The sequence below is a fragment of the Choloepus didactylus genome, chromosome 22, assembly GCF_015220235.1.
Source record: "Choloepus didactylus isolate mChoDid1 chromosome 22, mChoDid1.pri, whole genome shotgun sequence".
Lineage (NCBI taxonomy): Eukaryota > Metazoa > Chordata > Mammalia > Pilosa > Megalonychidae > Choloepus > Choloepus didactylus.
This window is the reverse complement of record NC_051328.1, coordinates 24,935,822-24,951,865: the sequence shown is the minus strand read 5'-3', so window position 1 is coordinate 24,951,865 and position 16,044 is coordinate 24,935,822. Positions and strand designations below refer to the sequence as shown.

General features: G+C 41.1%; 1 protein-coding gene across 2 annotated transcripts in view; it reads right to left on the bottom strand.

The window, feature by feature from the left end:
* The window catches only part of WWP2 (WW domain containing E3 ubiquitin protein ligase 2), a 167,946-nt gene that overhangs the window by 16,453 nt on the left and 135,449 nt on the right, over positions 1-16,044 (bottom strand). For both annotated transcript variants that reach the window (XM_037815635.1, XM_037815634.1), the window contains exons 9-10: positions 14,404-14,493; positions 3,885-4,059 (exon numbers count right to left, since the gene is read on the bottom strand). In XM_037815635.1, coding sequence (XP_037671563.1) covers positions 3,885-4,059; positions 14,404-14,493 — 265 coding nt within the window. The remainder of the gene's footprint in view (positions 1-3,884; positions 4,060-14,403; positions 14,494-16,044) is intronic.

The following is a 16,044-nucleotide window of genomic DNA, read 5'->3' as shown; positions in this document are numbered from 1 at the left end:
TTTTGCTTAAATCTACAAATCAACACACCCGGAGGTCTTTATCGCTGGCCTTCATAGACAGCATTGAACTAGGAAAAATATTCATCCGTCCTTTCAATCCTTGCCTTTTTTATAGCCTAAACTTTGTACACTTTTGCTTATCCTTCATTAAAGTGTTAAAAACAAATGTCCTTGGCATCTTCCCATTCTCAACTTTTCAGAGCCCCCCCACCCCGATTCTGTAAGAAGAGGAGGCAGGAGAGGAAAAGGAGAGAGAGCAGAGATTGACCAACACAAACGCATGAAATCGGAATCAATGAAAACTGAAGCTCATGATGATTTACTTCTTAAAGCAAAGCACTTGACTGTTTTTTGGGTTTATCTTTCCTAACGTACCTAAAACTGAAAAATAAGAAAAGAGTCCAAAAGAAAGAAGGGAACAGATGTGTATAAGAAAACAAGAAAATAAGAGCTACACATTATGGTCAGAAAAAACAAAACCCCAAAACCATATACCTCTGAACCAACCAATTACCCCTTCTCTCCTACCACACTTCTCCCTAAAAAGAGAGATCCCAAAGAGTTACATGGAGCACAGCCTGAAAAGTCCAGAGAAAGGAGGATCGGAGGGTGACAGTCAGAAGAGACATCTGGGGACGTGAAGGTGCCTCACAGCACGGTCAGAGACCATTTCCTTTATTTCTAGAAACAGAAAGGAACACTATTGAATAAGGTTCCCTGGTAATGGTCCCTGGCTTGGGAGATGTGAGATGCAGGCCATGGGCCAGAGAGCTCACGTGAGTTCAAGTCCCTCAGGGACAAAGCACAAAGTTCCAGTAATATTTTAAGATACAAACTCAGAAATAAAGAATGTCTAGCAAATACAGCCGAGGGCAAGAAAGGCTCTGAGAAGGGCATAAAGGTTACCCTGTGGAAGAGAGGCTTGTTGTTGTTGTTGTTGTTGTTGTTTTAAGGATGCACCAATGGATGCAGAACAAAACCCAGATGCTTGAGCATTCAACCCGAGGTGTTCTCTGCAGAGTGAAAGCCACGTTGTCTGTTTCCAGATAGTGCAATTTGGATTCCACAAATTAGGAGCCACAAAACGATTAGTTTCAGTGCTGCAGACCCTGGCTACCTCCTTTTGTCATTAGGGGAAGAAGAGGTGCCCCAGAAATATTCAGCTGTGCCGTGGGTCCTCTCCCAATAGCACAAAGCCCACAAATGGTGCCAAGCATCCTCAATTAACCACAGCAGGAACACTCAAGAGAGGAAAAAGTGAAACTGCATGGCTGAAACGACAACAACAACAAAATGTACACGATGATCATGAGCAAGAAATGCACCTTGGGGAGTTAGGAAAGGGAACAAGAGCGCAGAGAAACTGCAAAAGGTGTGCGTGGAGGCAGACATCAGGAAGGGGACTGCAATCTGGGATTCCCTTGATTTCCATTTTGAACTGTATTTCGTGTTCTCTGCAGGGCAGAGGACAACAAGGTCTCAGTGTAAGCCCAGAGAGAGGAGGAGGGGAAGCTGCTGCTATAGTATCAGCTCTTAAGTCTTCCGAGTCAAACCCTGGGCCAAAGCCAAACCTCAAAATAACTATATGAAAGCAACCCTTCTTACTTGTAACCAGGACATGGCACCATAGCAAACAAGAAGGAAAAACCAAATCCAGGGAGGGAGGAAAATCAACAGAGACACATTGAAAGCAGACCAAAAAAGATTCCTACCAGGTTTTTCAATATGAGTCTTGTTTCACAGAGAAATGTAACTATCACCTCCATCCAGAACCTTTCGAAATCCCCAGCTGCGCTGAGAAAACCATTTTAGAGTACTTTAGTACTAGTACTTCAAACCAGTATTCTAGATTACAGTAGTAGAGAAAGAAATATTTTTTAGCATTTAATACTTACTTCTAGGTATCCTCCGAGTCAAAGTTCCCATGTTAAAATGGGGAAGGCAGGCAAGAGGAAAGAATGCTCTAAAAAAGACCAAGTGGGCACTGAGTTTCACAATCCTCAGATCTTCCCTTTTATACACCAAACATCCCGGTCAACCTGGCTGGGCATGGTTTTAGGGAGGAAGAAAAAATTCTTTTAATGGCTTTTAAAAAAAGAATTGGAAAAGTTGGGTAAGCATGCAGCATGTGAAACCCCTAAAATGGGTCCTTGCCTCTGAGTCAAAGGCCAGGTCAAAGAAGGAAGATGCCCCAGACCTTGCTGGTTTCACAACCACAACCACACAAGAAAAATGGCAGACAAAGTCTTTGGGGCTTAGCTCAAGAGGAACAATCTCTGAAATGAACAGAATGATCAGACTCCATACCAAACCAATTTGGAAACAAGCCACAACAGGCTGCCAGGCACTGTGGAAGGAGCTAGGGGGATGAGGAACCGGGTATAAGGACATATGTGGTGCTGCACCAGGTGAGACAGAAGGGCATGGGCCATAGAAGGGCATCACAGTTGACCTTGGAGGCAGCTTAACATGACAGATTCCATGCTTTCTGCTCTGCCATCAGCCCCAGAGACAGAAGGAACAAGCTAGCCAATGGAGATGCTAAAATACCTGTGGCTGGAGGTGTAGCACCTGCTTTGGCTGGGCAGAGAAAGAGCTGCAGATGAAGGTAAAGCTGATAAGGAATGCTACTTAATAAAATAGAATTGAAGATATTCTGAGCATCTAATTAGAGTAGTATCCTATTTAGAAATAGGTTGTAGGGTGAACATTCATTTCAAATAGAAGTGATGTTATATATGTGGTGATTTAAATTCACGGTCCAGCTCAAAAAGTCCTGTACTAGTTATACTGCAGCTCCTAATGTTCACATTTAGGGTGTGCTGAGAAAATGAGATCTGAGTTCCAATATGGGAATCCCATCTCACCAGTCAAAGCGGTTGTGTGGCTGGAGTCACTGGTAGAGGCTCTAAGGAGATGGAGAGTCTAGGAAGATGGGGCTGAGAGGGTTCCCAAAGTGAAACAGTGTGGGAGAAGTTCAGGCAGGTAATTTGGAACCAGAATACCCTGAATTCTGGACCAGGAAGCTGAAATATGCTCTAAGTAATGACCACAGAAGGTTCTGAGCCAGTAAACATGCAATGACAATGAGGCCTGAATATTACTCCAGTGGGTTCAGGAAGTATAGATTGGAGGAGAAGAGAAAGAAGCAGAAAGAACTGTTCAGAGGCTGCCCTAACAATTGTAATGGGAGGGACAGAGGAAAATCAAGCATCGGCTAGAAGGAGGTTGTCCTAGACTAGGGGTTGGCAAACTTTTTCTATGAAGGGCCAGATAGTAAATATTTTTGGCTTTGCAGGCCAGACAGTCTCTGTTTTGACTACTCAATTCTGCCTTATAGTACAAAGGCAGCTTTAGGCAATACATAAATGATTGGGTGTGGCTGTGTTCCAATCAAACTTTATTTACAAAACTAGGTGGTGGGCCGGTTTGGCTCCCAGGCCAGAGTTTGAGGGCCCCTGATCTAGATGAACTTTAAGGTCCCTCTCATCCTCAAGAATCTGTCAGATAAGAAAGATCAGAAGAAGATGGTAGCAATGGGAAGAGGAGGATTTGAGAGACTCCTTTGATCTGAAAAGGTGAGGTATGGGAGAAGTCAAAACTGACCTTCAGGTTTCAAGTCAGGGTAAATGGACTTGAACGGAGGGGCCAGAGGAGAAAGGCAGGAGCTTAAATGCAGGAGCTGAACACTGAGTCACCAAGTTGGAAATGCTGGAATTTGAGGAATTTCACAGTGATGAGTAGAATGATCAGGGTCAAAGCACTAACATTTCTAGCCACCTTTTCCCTGGCTCACCAAGAAGGTCAACGGATAATGTGTGAGGCTGCACATTCTTAGGTGCTAGGAGGCTCCTCTCCCTTGTGGAAAGGCCCTGCCCCCTCACCTGGTAGAGGAATCTTTGGCTGAAGTGCTGCATGGCTCCCTGGAGTTGGTTCCGCTGCGACTGCCACTGCTCATAGTTCCGCACGTACTCGGCTGTCGGGCGCTGCCAGGTGGTGGTCCGGGTGTTGTGGTCCACATAGTAGAACCTGCCTCGGGGATCTGTACGTTTTTCCCAGCTGGAAACATTAAGCTCAGAATGAATACAATGACCATCACCACCACTTCTCAAACTCTAGAGAAATCTCAGGATGACCGGCAAGGAGGGACCGAAGGACAGTAAGGCTTGGTGTCTGGCACAGAAGCTTGGCTGCTCCAGCAAGGCACAGCCAGGCAGATCCCCATCGTGGAAGCTTCTGGGGCTTAACAGACTTTTGTGGTTGTCTCTGCAGCATCCAATCCCTCCTTGCCATTAGCTCATGATTTCCATTTAGGGGATCTATGTGGTCTGGGGAAATTGACTCTACCTCCAACCATAGAGCTGAAACACTGAATGGGCATGAGACCTCTGCTGGGCAAATGAGGGTGAATCTCAGGACTTTTGCTAGGAATTCTGGGAAAAATAGTCTCTCTTCCTTCCCAGATGTGCCTGAGAGAGCATGCAGGCCTGGGAGCCACTGGCCACCATCCTGGACCCAAATACAACATGAAGTTGACCCTGTGGTGGCAGAGCAAAAAAAGGAAAAAAGGCCAGCCCCTTTGGGATATTACTGAGCATTAGATCAAGCTTGAAACCAGGATCTACATCTAGAATTTTCAATTACATGAGCCAATAACTTCCCTTCAGTATTTAAGCCAATTTGGATCCAATTTTTTGTTACATGCAACTAAAATTATCCTGATGTAAGGATCCAATGGTCTGAAAAAATAAGAAAGAGAGGAGGAACTCAGATTAAGAGAGACTTACGAGACATAGCTAAAAGCAATGTGTTGACCTTGGGTTTGGATCTGATTCAAACAAATCAAGTGCTAAAATCTTTTTAGGACAACTGGGGAAAATGGAACATGGAGTGGTATGACATGATAGGAAATATTAATTTTGTTGGATGGGATAATGGTATTGTGGTTTTGTTAAAAAAAACAAAAAACACCTCATCTGTTAAAGATGTAGGTGATATGTTCATAGGTCAAAGGTTGTGAAGTCTGAGATTTGCTTTAAAACTCAGAGGTCTGATGCAACAAAATGTTATTGTAAGAACCAGACAAGAGTTACAAGGGATTCACTGTACTATTCTCTTAACTTTGGTGTATGCTTGAAATTTTCCATTATAAGTTTGAAAAAGGGGGAAAAAAGGTGACAAAAGTAAAAGATACTACTGAAGAAAACAGGATTAACAGTCGAAGGGAATCAATATGGATTATACCGTATGATTCAGAGTTTTGTTCCTTTATTACTTTCTCATTTTGTCTCCTCTAAATTCTTATCTTACTCACATAGCTCTCGTGCCTCCGTTTTGTACCTTCCTTGATTTTCTGGCTTAGCCTCCTACCTGACTTTTTTTTTTTTTTTTTAATTCAGTTTTCTTGAGATATATTCACATACCATATAATCATCCATGGTGTACAATCAACTGTTCACAGTACTATAGCATAGTTGTGCATTTATCACCCCAATCTATTTTTGAACATTTTCCTTACACCAGAAAGAATCAGAATCAGAATAAAAAATAAAAGTAAAAATGAACACCCAAATCATCCCCCGCATCCCACCCTATTTTTCATTTAGTTTTTGTTCCCATTTTTCTACTCATCCAGCCACACACTGGATAAAGGGAGTGCAAGCCACAAGGTTTTCGCAATCACGCTGTCACCCCTTGTAATCTACATTGTTATACAATTGTCTTCGAGAGTCAAGGCTATTGGGATGGAGTTTGGTAGTTTCCGATATTTATTTCTAGCTATTCTGATACATTAAAACCTAAAAAGTGTTATCTATATAGTGCGTAAGAAGGTCCACCAGAGTGACCTCTCGACTCCATTTGAAATCTCTCAGCCATTGAAACTTTCTTTCGTTTCATTTCACATCCCCCTTTGGGTCAAGAAGATATTCTCAATCCCACGATGCCGGGTCCACGCTCATCCCCAGGAGTCATGTCCTGCGTTGCCAGGGAGATTTACACCCCTGGGAGTCAGGTCCCACTTGGGGGAGAAGGCAGTGAGTTCACCTGCCAAGGTGGCTTAGTTAGAGAGAGAGGGCCACATCTGAGCAACAAAGAGGCCACTCAGGGGGAGACTCTTAGGCACAATTATAAGCAGGTTTAGCCTCTCCTTTGCAGTAACAATCCTAGCTGATTTTTTAGCCATCTCTTCAATGACCCTTTTTAACTCAAGGCCTCCCTAAAAACATCTTCTCAAACAGTTACCAGTCCCCCTGGCCAGCTCCCAAATTTTGTCTTGATTCTGCCTGTGAGGCTGCCTTACTTTCAAGACCTGCTATTACTCTAGATATCAACTAAATTCTTCAGTTCTCTTCCCAAATCTGAGTCTTTTTTGCCCAGGTTTCCTCCTGTCTGTTATCCTCCCAGGGATGAAACTGTACCATCACTCCCAACTCTTCCTGCTGACACCAGTAAGTCACCCAGTCTGGATGCTTATTTATTATTATTATTATTTTTTTTTTTTTTTCTGTCTCTCTGCCCTTGCTTTTCCATTTCTTCGCCCAGATCAGTATCACCTCATACCTCAACTACTGCACCTATCTCTGAACTAATCTCCCCATTCCCAGCCAACCTATGAACTGCCATCAGAGCAACCATCCAGATGACCTCTTATGCCATGCTCCTGCTCAAAAACATCAATTGGATCCCCACTGCCCTTCAGTCAAAATCCTTTCGTTATTATCAAGGGTCCACAATAATCTGGAATTTTCCCACCTTTTTTCATAATTCTTGTAAACTAGTGATTTTTATTTTTAAAAGTTCTATTTTTTTATCAAAGAAATCATGTCTGTATAGTTCTAAAAGTGAAATAGTACTGCAGGATTAAATGGAAAACAGTGGTCTCCTCCTCTACCTCTCCCTACTGCTGATTCCTGTTCCCCAGAGGAAGCCACTTCAGCTCTTAACTGCTCCTTCCAGTATATATGTCCATATCGGTAATAATCCACATGGTTATTCCATTATTTCTTGATTTTTGCCATTTTAGATACTACCTATGGACTTTCCATTGTTGAAGATGAGGATTCAATTTCCTTATTCCACTCCCAACACACCACTGCACTCTCCTCCCCTCAACCTCCCAGTATAGAAAAATCATCATTTTCAACGAATCGATATACAGAGTTTGTACTATGACCCTGTAGAATGCTATAAATATATTTCCTTGCTTGTACAGCTTTTCTGTTTTGTTTTGTTTTTTCTCCTAGAGTTAAGAATTTCCTTGTTTCATCTGCTTGAACCTATCACTAATTCACCCCCAGACTCTTCTGACAGGACAGGTAGTCTCTCAGTCATTTATCTCTTCATGACTTCTCTCCCAGAACCTTCCATCTAACGTGGACAGCTGTCTGCCAGGCAGACTCCACATATTGTCCTCAGTCATCTTCCCTCATCTTTCTTGTGGGAGCTTCCTCGGCCCCTCTCCCGGGTTGAGGCTTCTGTGTCCTGCACCTCATGTCTTCCTGTTTCTTGATTTTCTCCCATTTGGTGGAACACATCATATAGTATCTTCCAAGAGAGGATGCATAACCCCACATATCTGAAAATGCGTTTATTTCTATCCCCACATTTGAGTGTTAAAATGACTAGAAATTGAATTCTAAGTGGAAAATAATTTTCTGTCAGAATTTTGAAGGCTTTGCTCCACAAATGCTATTGAGAACAAGGATAACATTCTGATTCCTGATCCTTTGTATCCATCCTGTTTTCCACTCTGGAAGCCTTTGAAATTTTCTCTTGGCATTCTGAAATTCCATAAGGATGTGCCTTGGGGTGGGCCTTTTTTTTATTTGTGGTGGGCCCCCCTTTTTTTTTAATTCAGTTTCTTTGAGATATATTCACATACCATACAATCATCCATGGTGTACAATCAACTGTTCACAATACCATCATATAGTCGTGCATTCATCACCCCAACCTATTTTTGAAGATTTTTCTTACACCAAAAACACAGTAAGAATAAAAAATAAAAGTAAAAAAGAACACCCAAAGCATCCCCCCCATCCCATCCTATTTTTCATTTAGTTTTTGTTCCCATTTTTCTACTCATCCATCCACACACTGGATAAAGGGAGTGTGATCCACAAGGTTTTCACAATCACACTGTCCGTGGTGGGCCCTTTTAATCTGTACACTATATCCTTCAGTTCTGGATTTTTTTAAATTTCTTTGACAATTTCCTATCCTCTGTTTCTCTGTCCATCTCTAGAGCTATTATTCAAAAATGGGATCTCTTGGACCAATCTTATTTTCTTTTCTCCAACTTTATCTTTAACCCATCTATGGATTTTTTTTTAATTTATTTTTTTTTAACCATATATGTTGTCATATATGTTGATTTCTAAAAGCTTGACTTGTTTTCTGCATGGTACTTTTTATTTTCTTCTGTTTTTATTGCACCAATGCCATATCTTATCCCAAATCGTTAAGGATATTTACGTCAGTAAGGTTTTACATTTGGAAGTTTTTTTCCACTTTCTAAATTGTTTTCACCAAGTTCCTTTTTCTGTCTGCTGATCTTTGGCTGCTCATTTGCATTTAAAAGTGAGCCACTCTGAGAGATTCCAAATGGAGTCGAGAGGTCACTCTGGTGGACATTCTTATGCACTATATAGATAACACCTCTTAGGCTTTAATGTATTGGAATAGCTAGAAGTAAACACCTGAAACTACCAAACTCCAACCTAGCAGTCTGAACTCCTGAAGACAATTATATAATAATGTAGATTACAAGGGGTGACAGTGTGATTGTGAAGACCTTGTGGATCACACCCCCTTTATCTAGTGTATGGATGAGTGGAGGTATGGGGATAAAAACTAAAGGACAAATGGGGTGGGATGGGGGGATGATTTGGGTGTTCTTTTTTCACTTTTATTTTTTATTCTTGTTCTGGTTCTTTCTGATGTAAGGAAAATGTTCAGAGATAGATTGTGGTGATGAACGCATAACTATGTTATCATACTGTGGACAGTGGATTGTGTATCATGGATGATTGTATGGTGTGTGAATGTATTTCAATAAAAATGAATTTGAAAAAAAAAAAAAAAAAAAAAAGAGCCACTAAAAAGCAAACTAGAAGCTCTGTATACCTAGATGGGGCTGACTACTGATCAGATAGAGCCCTGCTATTTCAGTAGAAGATCCCCCACATATCCCCTGTGCCTTTAGACTGGTTACTTTCCCCAAAAAAATGTTCTCCAGTCTTAAAGGCAACCAACTCAATGGGAGAAAATATTTGGAAACCACAAAAATGATAAGGGTTTGATATCCAGAATACATAAAGAAATCCTACAACTCAACAATAAAAAGACAACCCAATTAAAAAATCGGCAAAAGATAGAATAGACATTTTTCCAAAGAGGAAATACAGATGGCTAAAAAGCACATGAAAAGATGCTCAGCTTCACTAGCTGTTAGGGAAATGCAAATCAAAACCACAATGAGATGTCATTTCACACTACTATTATGGCCACTATTAAACGAACAGGAAAACTACAAGTGTTGGAGAGGATATGGAGAAATAGGAACACTTATTCATTGCTATGCGAATGTAAAATGGTACAGCCGCTGTGGAAGATGGTTTGGTGTTTCCTTAGGAAGCTAAGTATAGAGCTGCCTTATGACCCAATAATCCTGCTACTTGGGATATAACCAGAAGATATGAAAGCAGGGGCTCAAGCAGACACTTGCACACTGATGTTCATAGTGGCATTATTCACAATTGCCAAAAGATGGAAACAACTCAAGTGTCCATCAACAGATGAATGGATAAACAAAATGCAGTATGTACATACAATGGAATATTATTCAGCTGTAAGAAGGAATGAAGTCCTGAAGCATGTGACAACAAGGATGAACCTTGAGGGCATTATGTAATGTGAAATAAGTCAGACACAAAAGGACAAATATTGCATGATCTCACTGATATGAACTAATTATAATACATAAACTCATAGACATAAAATATAGAATATTGGTTACCGGGATATAGAATGAGGGTAAGAATGGGGAGTGGTTGCTTAATATGTGAAGACTGTTTAACTAGGTTGAACTTAAACATCTGGAAATGGACAGAGGTGACAGTAGCATATTATTGTGAGAATAAATTATCAGTGCTGAATGGTGTGTGAATGTGGTGGAAAGGGAGAAGTTTAGAGTCATGGATGTCACCAGAAGGAAAGTTGGAGGTTAAAACATGGGAATGTATAACACAGTGAATCTTGTGATGGACAATGTCCGTGATTAACTGCACAAATATTAAAAAGTTCTTTCATGAACTAGAGCAATTGTATGACACAATTACAAGGAGTTAATAATAGAGAAGTATATGGGGAAAAATGTACAGATTGCAAACTATTGTCTATAGTTAACAGTAATATTTTAATTCTCTTCGTCAATAGTAACAAATGTACCACATCAATACCATGGGTCACTTTTAAGGGGGGAAAAGGAAAAAGGAGGGATTTGGGTTTTCTTTTTAATTTTTATTCCTTTTCTGGAGTAATGAAAATGTTCCAAATTTGATCACGGGGATGTATGCATAACTGTGTGATGATACTGTGAATATATCTCAATAAAACTACATTAAAAAAAAATCCTCTAGTGTCTAACCTGGGGACAGCATCCCCACTTAATCCCTCTTTTCTGAACTTATCCCTGCCTTTAGCTATGACTTGTATCCCCAAGGCTGGTTCCACTCTCTCAGGAGCTTCTCAGGGTCAGAAGCAGGAATGTACGTGCGCGCGCACGCATGTGTGTGTGTGTGTGTGTGTGTGTGTGTGTGTGTGTGTGTGTGTGTGTGTGTGTGTGTGTGTGTGTGTGTCAGAAGGGTGGGAGTAATGGTTGACTGTGTGTGTGTGTGTGTGTGTGTGTGTGTGTGTGTGTCAGAAGGGTGGGAGTAATGGTTGACAACCTGAGAATCTAACTGCTCACTGCACAAATCTTAAACTGGTCTTTGGGTTTTTAGCCTCGTTCCACACTCGCTCTCCTGTCACTAATCACTGAGGCTTTCCAGGGCTCCAGGGTGCAAGCAGGCTGACTTCCTGGTGGATACCTCACACTGTAGGCTTGTGTTTCAGTTCTCTCAGCTCTGCCTTTTATCTCTTAGCAACTAAACTTTGATTAACATCTCCCATACGCTCTTTTTCTTTCTCCTTCCTTTATCATTGAGCGATTACACATTTTTATGTAACTTTATTGCCATTTTAGAGGAGTCTGTGGAAGGAATGGAAATAAACACATATTCAATCTTCAGTGTAACTAAAAGTCATCTGCACTGGTGAATTTCAAACTTCTAAGCAGCATAGTTCTGTCCTTTATTTCAGATGAAATCTCATGAGGAATCCTAATATATAAAAACAGAGCAGTGTGGCTAAAGGCCCAGTCAGCCCTTTCACCCTTTTTCGTTCCAGAGGGCATCACATTCACGATGTCCACCACCCTAGGGCTTTGCTGGACACAATTTGAAAATCTTTGTTTCACGTAAACCTTCTGCTCCAGCAAAGCTGCTCCGTCCATCAGTCCCTAAACATCTCTCTCTCTTTTTTTTTAATTAAATTCAATTTTATTGAAATATATGCACATACCATACAATCATCCATGGTGTACAATCAACTATTCACAGTACCATCATATAGTTATGCATTCATCACCCCAATCTATTTTTGAAGATTTTCCTTACATCAGAAAGAATCAGAGTAAGAATAAAACATAAAAGTAAAAAAGAACACCCAAATCATCTCCCCCATCCCATCCTATTTTTCATTTAGTTTTTGTCCCCATTTTTCTACTCATCCATCCATACACAAGATAAAGGGAGTGTGATCCACAAGGCTAAACATCTCTTTTACATTCCCATGTGCATGCTGGTGTCTCTACTGTTCCCCCAACCTGGAACACCTTCCTCTTATTTAAGTCCAGCCTTTCTTGCAAGGCTGAGTGTGTTCCCTTTCCCCACCCCTGTTGCTCTACGGAGACCACTCTCCCCATTTACCTTTGGCCTGAGAGTCACTTAAGAGCAAATCATTGCATTCAACCTGAGCTCCCAGAGCCAATATTTTTTGCTCCTGGACAAAATGACTGAACCTCGTACAGCCTTCGCAATGGGTTTGATACAAGGGAATGGCTGTGATAAAGTGAGTCCTTTGGCTCAATCTTGCTTCTTTGTGACCAGGGCCTGCTGAAATAATGGCTCCTTTCTGTAGTTTCAGAATTGTTCTCAGCACTGTAATACTTCCCAGGGGCAGGACTTTCCCCATTAATTAGCAAGGAAGGCTTAAGTCTTCAGTCATTCTGTTTCCTCTGGATTCTCTACTACTACACAGCAAAAGTAATAGCTAGTGGCGCAAAGCTGTTCGCCTAATACTCAGGAAGAACCAATAGGATTATGCTGAATGTAAAGCTGAGCCATCTCCCAGGAAAACATTAAAAGTATCCTGCAAATAAGAAAGCTTGATCTAGTGTCCAACCTTAAACCTTAAGAGTACTTCCTCTGCCATCTTCAGAAGACACCATTGAATATTTTTATTTAGATTCCATCCAAATGCCCACCAGGTCAAGACCTACATGACTCATCCACCAGAGAGGGTAAGAGCCAGCAACCAGCAGACTTACACATGTAAATGCACAAAGGGCAAGCATACAATAAGCATCAATGTTTAATGTGTGAGACAATTGGGGAAATCTGAATACTGACTGGGTATATAATGACATTAAGGAAATACTTTTAATATATTGTGGTTTCATTTTTAATATGAGAACATCTCGCAGAAATACATATGAAATACGGATAAAATGATATAATGTCTGGGATGTGCTTCAAAATAACCTAGATCAAGGGATGGGGGAGGTGAGTGAGGGTCATAGATCAGTTGTGGGCAATTTTTTTTCTGTAAAGGGCCAGATAGTAAGTATTTTAGGCTTTCTGAGCCATACAGTCTCTGTCACAACTACTCAACTCTGCCATGGTAGTGTGAAAGCACCTACAGACAATAAGTAAACAAATGAATTTGTTTCCAATAAAATATGCTCCAATAAAACTTTATCTACAAAAACAGGCAGAGGGCTGGGTTTTGCCAGAGGCTGTAGTTTGCCAACACACTAGTATAGATAAAAAAATTGGCCATGAGTTGATAATTACTAAAGCTGAGTGTTGAGTATGTGGGAGCTCATTATACTATTTCTCTGTTTTTGCATGTTTGAAATTTTCCATAATAAAATTACCTTTTTTTAATTTAAGAAATTAATGTCTAACTTTGGTAATTTCACTTTAATTAAAGTCAAAGTAGTAGAGTAAGGTCTAACAATTATGAGTTTTTTTCCCAGAAGGGTAGGGAAAAAGAAGAAAACACAAACATTCTAGTGGAAAACCAAAGCTTATAGGCAGCCCATCTGTGGAAATCTGTAGGATCATAAGGGAAGGTGGGTGTTAGCCTGACACATGCCTGACAGCTGAACCCAACAGGGGCTCTCTCAATACCCTCCCCAGCAGATATCTTTTCCCTTCGCAAACTTAGGTGGGAAAAATGTCCATATTTTATGCAGGAGTCCTTCCCAGATGCTTTACCAGGAGGTGATTCTTTCCTAAGAGCAGAATACATTCCCTTTTGAAAGCTCTTGGGACCAGGAGACACATGTGGAAAGAACTTTCTGTCCCTGGCAGACAGGGAACCAAACTCCTTCTCCTTGAACTTGGACGGTCTTCCCTCACTTGGAAGCCTCGCTCATCCTCTGGTTTTGGAGGCCTTAGCCTGCTCTCACAAAGCCCAGCTGAAAGAGCAGTACACCGCCTTCAGGGGCAGGTTGGCACAGGCTGCTATGAAATGCATCATCACTCTTTCTAGTCGGTCTCCCCATGTCCTTTTTTTTCCCAGAGATGCTCTAAAAATTTAAGTCTATCTTGAAAACTGGAAGCAGAATTAAGAACTGTGAATAGGAAAACCAATCAAGCGACCCAGGATAATGTCACTGTATTTTGCTATGTCTGAAGAAAGGGACTGGAAACCTGGCCATAATAGGGATGGCTCTACATGGAGAAATGATCGACAGCATTAAGACACCAATGGTTCAGGAGGCTTCCCCAGCCCTCCTTCCTCTAGGACCCAATGGCCATGTTAGCTTGAAAGTCACTTAATAAGGCCCATGGCCATCAGTCATGGACCAATAAAAGGCAAGTGAGAGAAGGGAAAAAGAAAAAGAAAGGAAAAAATGTAGAAGGTGACAGCTATGGGAAGAGGGAAAGAAAAAGAGAGGCAGAGGAGAGAGCTGGGGAGAATACATAGATTGGTCTGGCAGAGAGCAGTGGAGAAGCTGTCAGGTGACTCTGGGGTGCCACCTCTAGAGCCCTGGCTCGCCCGTCCATGCCTTACCCTGGAGGAAGAGGCCGTTCCCAGGTGGTGGTCTTCGTATTGTGGTCAACATAATAGACTCGCCCATTGGGCAGCTCTCGCTGCTCCCACCTGAAAAATAAAGTTAAGGGAAGCATTAGATGCACAGCTGAAGGGTTTAAGCCCTTATTAGAAAGGAAGAACCTCACCACCAATGCGGCTGATTTTAGAAGTAAAATCAAAGATGAGATGCAGGACTGACCCAGATGGCAAGCCAGCTCTGTGTGGTCCCTCTTGGTGGCACCAAGGAGTGCTTCTTGAGGAAACTATAATAGTCCCCCTTTATTGTATCAATGTACTAGGATATAACATAGGTCACTCTAAATTCCCCTAAACAACCCATATGAACCTATATTCCATGGATTTTTCTAAGTCGGGGCCATTACCGTATTAAAGACCGATTTGGGAAAGTGATGAAAGCTGAGGAGTCTTTCCTTCCAAAGTGCACTTACCAACAGCTGAGGGTTCATGGACGTCTCCTAAAGTTTATCTATGGATGTTTCAGCCTTTTTAGCCTTTTTAGTTAAGGTAACAAATTTTATGATGACTGCTGCTTTAGTCTCCCAGCAACATATATAAATGATCACACTGATTTTTAGAGTGCAGGATTCATTTAAAGAGAGATCTTTTAAAAAGGGATCTGGGTGAATCAAGAAACATGGTGTGCTGTTATTTACTGACTCCTCTGCCCACAAGGTTAAGTCTGTGTGTAAGTTAATGTGAGATTGGAGTGGGGAGGGTGGCACTGCCAACTAAATCATCTGTACTCATAGAAGGACAAGGTAGCAGATGATCCAAAGAGAAAATTCACAGGCACCATACCTTATACCTTACTATATAAGCCTTTTTATAAATGATACAAATATTTATAGTTATATGACACTTACCACTTGATAAAGAGCGTTAATGGTCCTGTTTGCCTGTATGTCTTATGTTGATTTTTCTTAATTCTACTTTGGGGTACTGCCTAGGGGAAGGTGGCCCTTTCCAGGAGCTAGTACAGTCAGTTCTGCCATAACACTTGTTTTGAAAATGCAAGTTTGTTCTAATGCAATTAGTATATAAGGGAACAATATTAGCATAATGTGAATTCTGTGTCTGCTTATGCATGATTTTGTCTGCAAGAAACACTATGTGAATATAGAAAAGTTCACTCAGATGAACCCAGCTGCACGGAAATACTCAAAACTTACACGCATCTACCAGCTACCTCTGTTTTACTGCGTGTTCTGTGCCACATTCATCCATTCTGTCTGATTTCAGACCCTCCTTTCACAAGTTGCAACACTTCCAACACCTACTTCCAAAAGCAAACTTCAGGTTTTTTCAGTTAAAGTTAAGACTTCAGGTCTTTCTGAAGTTAAAATGCCATGTTTATTGTAGTGTATGTATTCCTTAACAATTCAGCATGTGTAAAACTGTGCTACCATTTCTATAAGTCTCCTAACTCCATTTTCCCCATAAGCCCTGTGGTTTTATTTAGGATTTTGCATAGCATGGTGATTTTTAGGAACGCATATGCCAATTACAGCAGAAACAACTATATAATCAAAATAAATGTCAGAACTTCTATCATTAAGCCTGGTTGTCTACTCTGATAAGATACTCATTTTATTCAATACC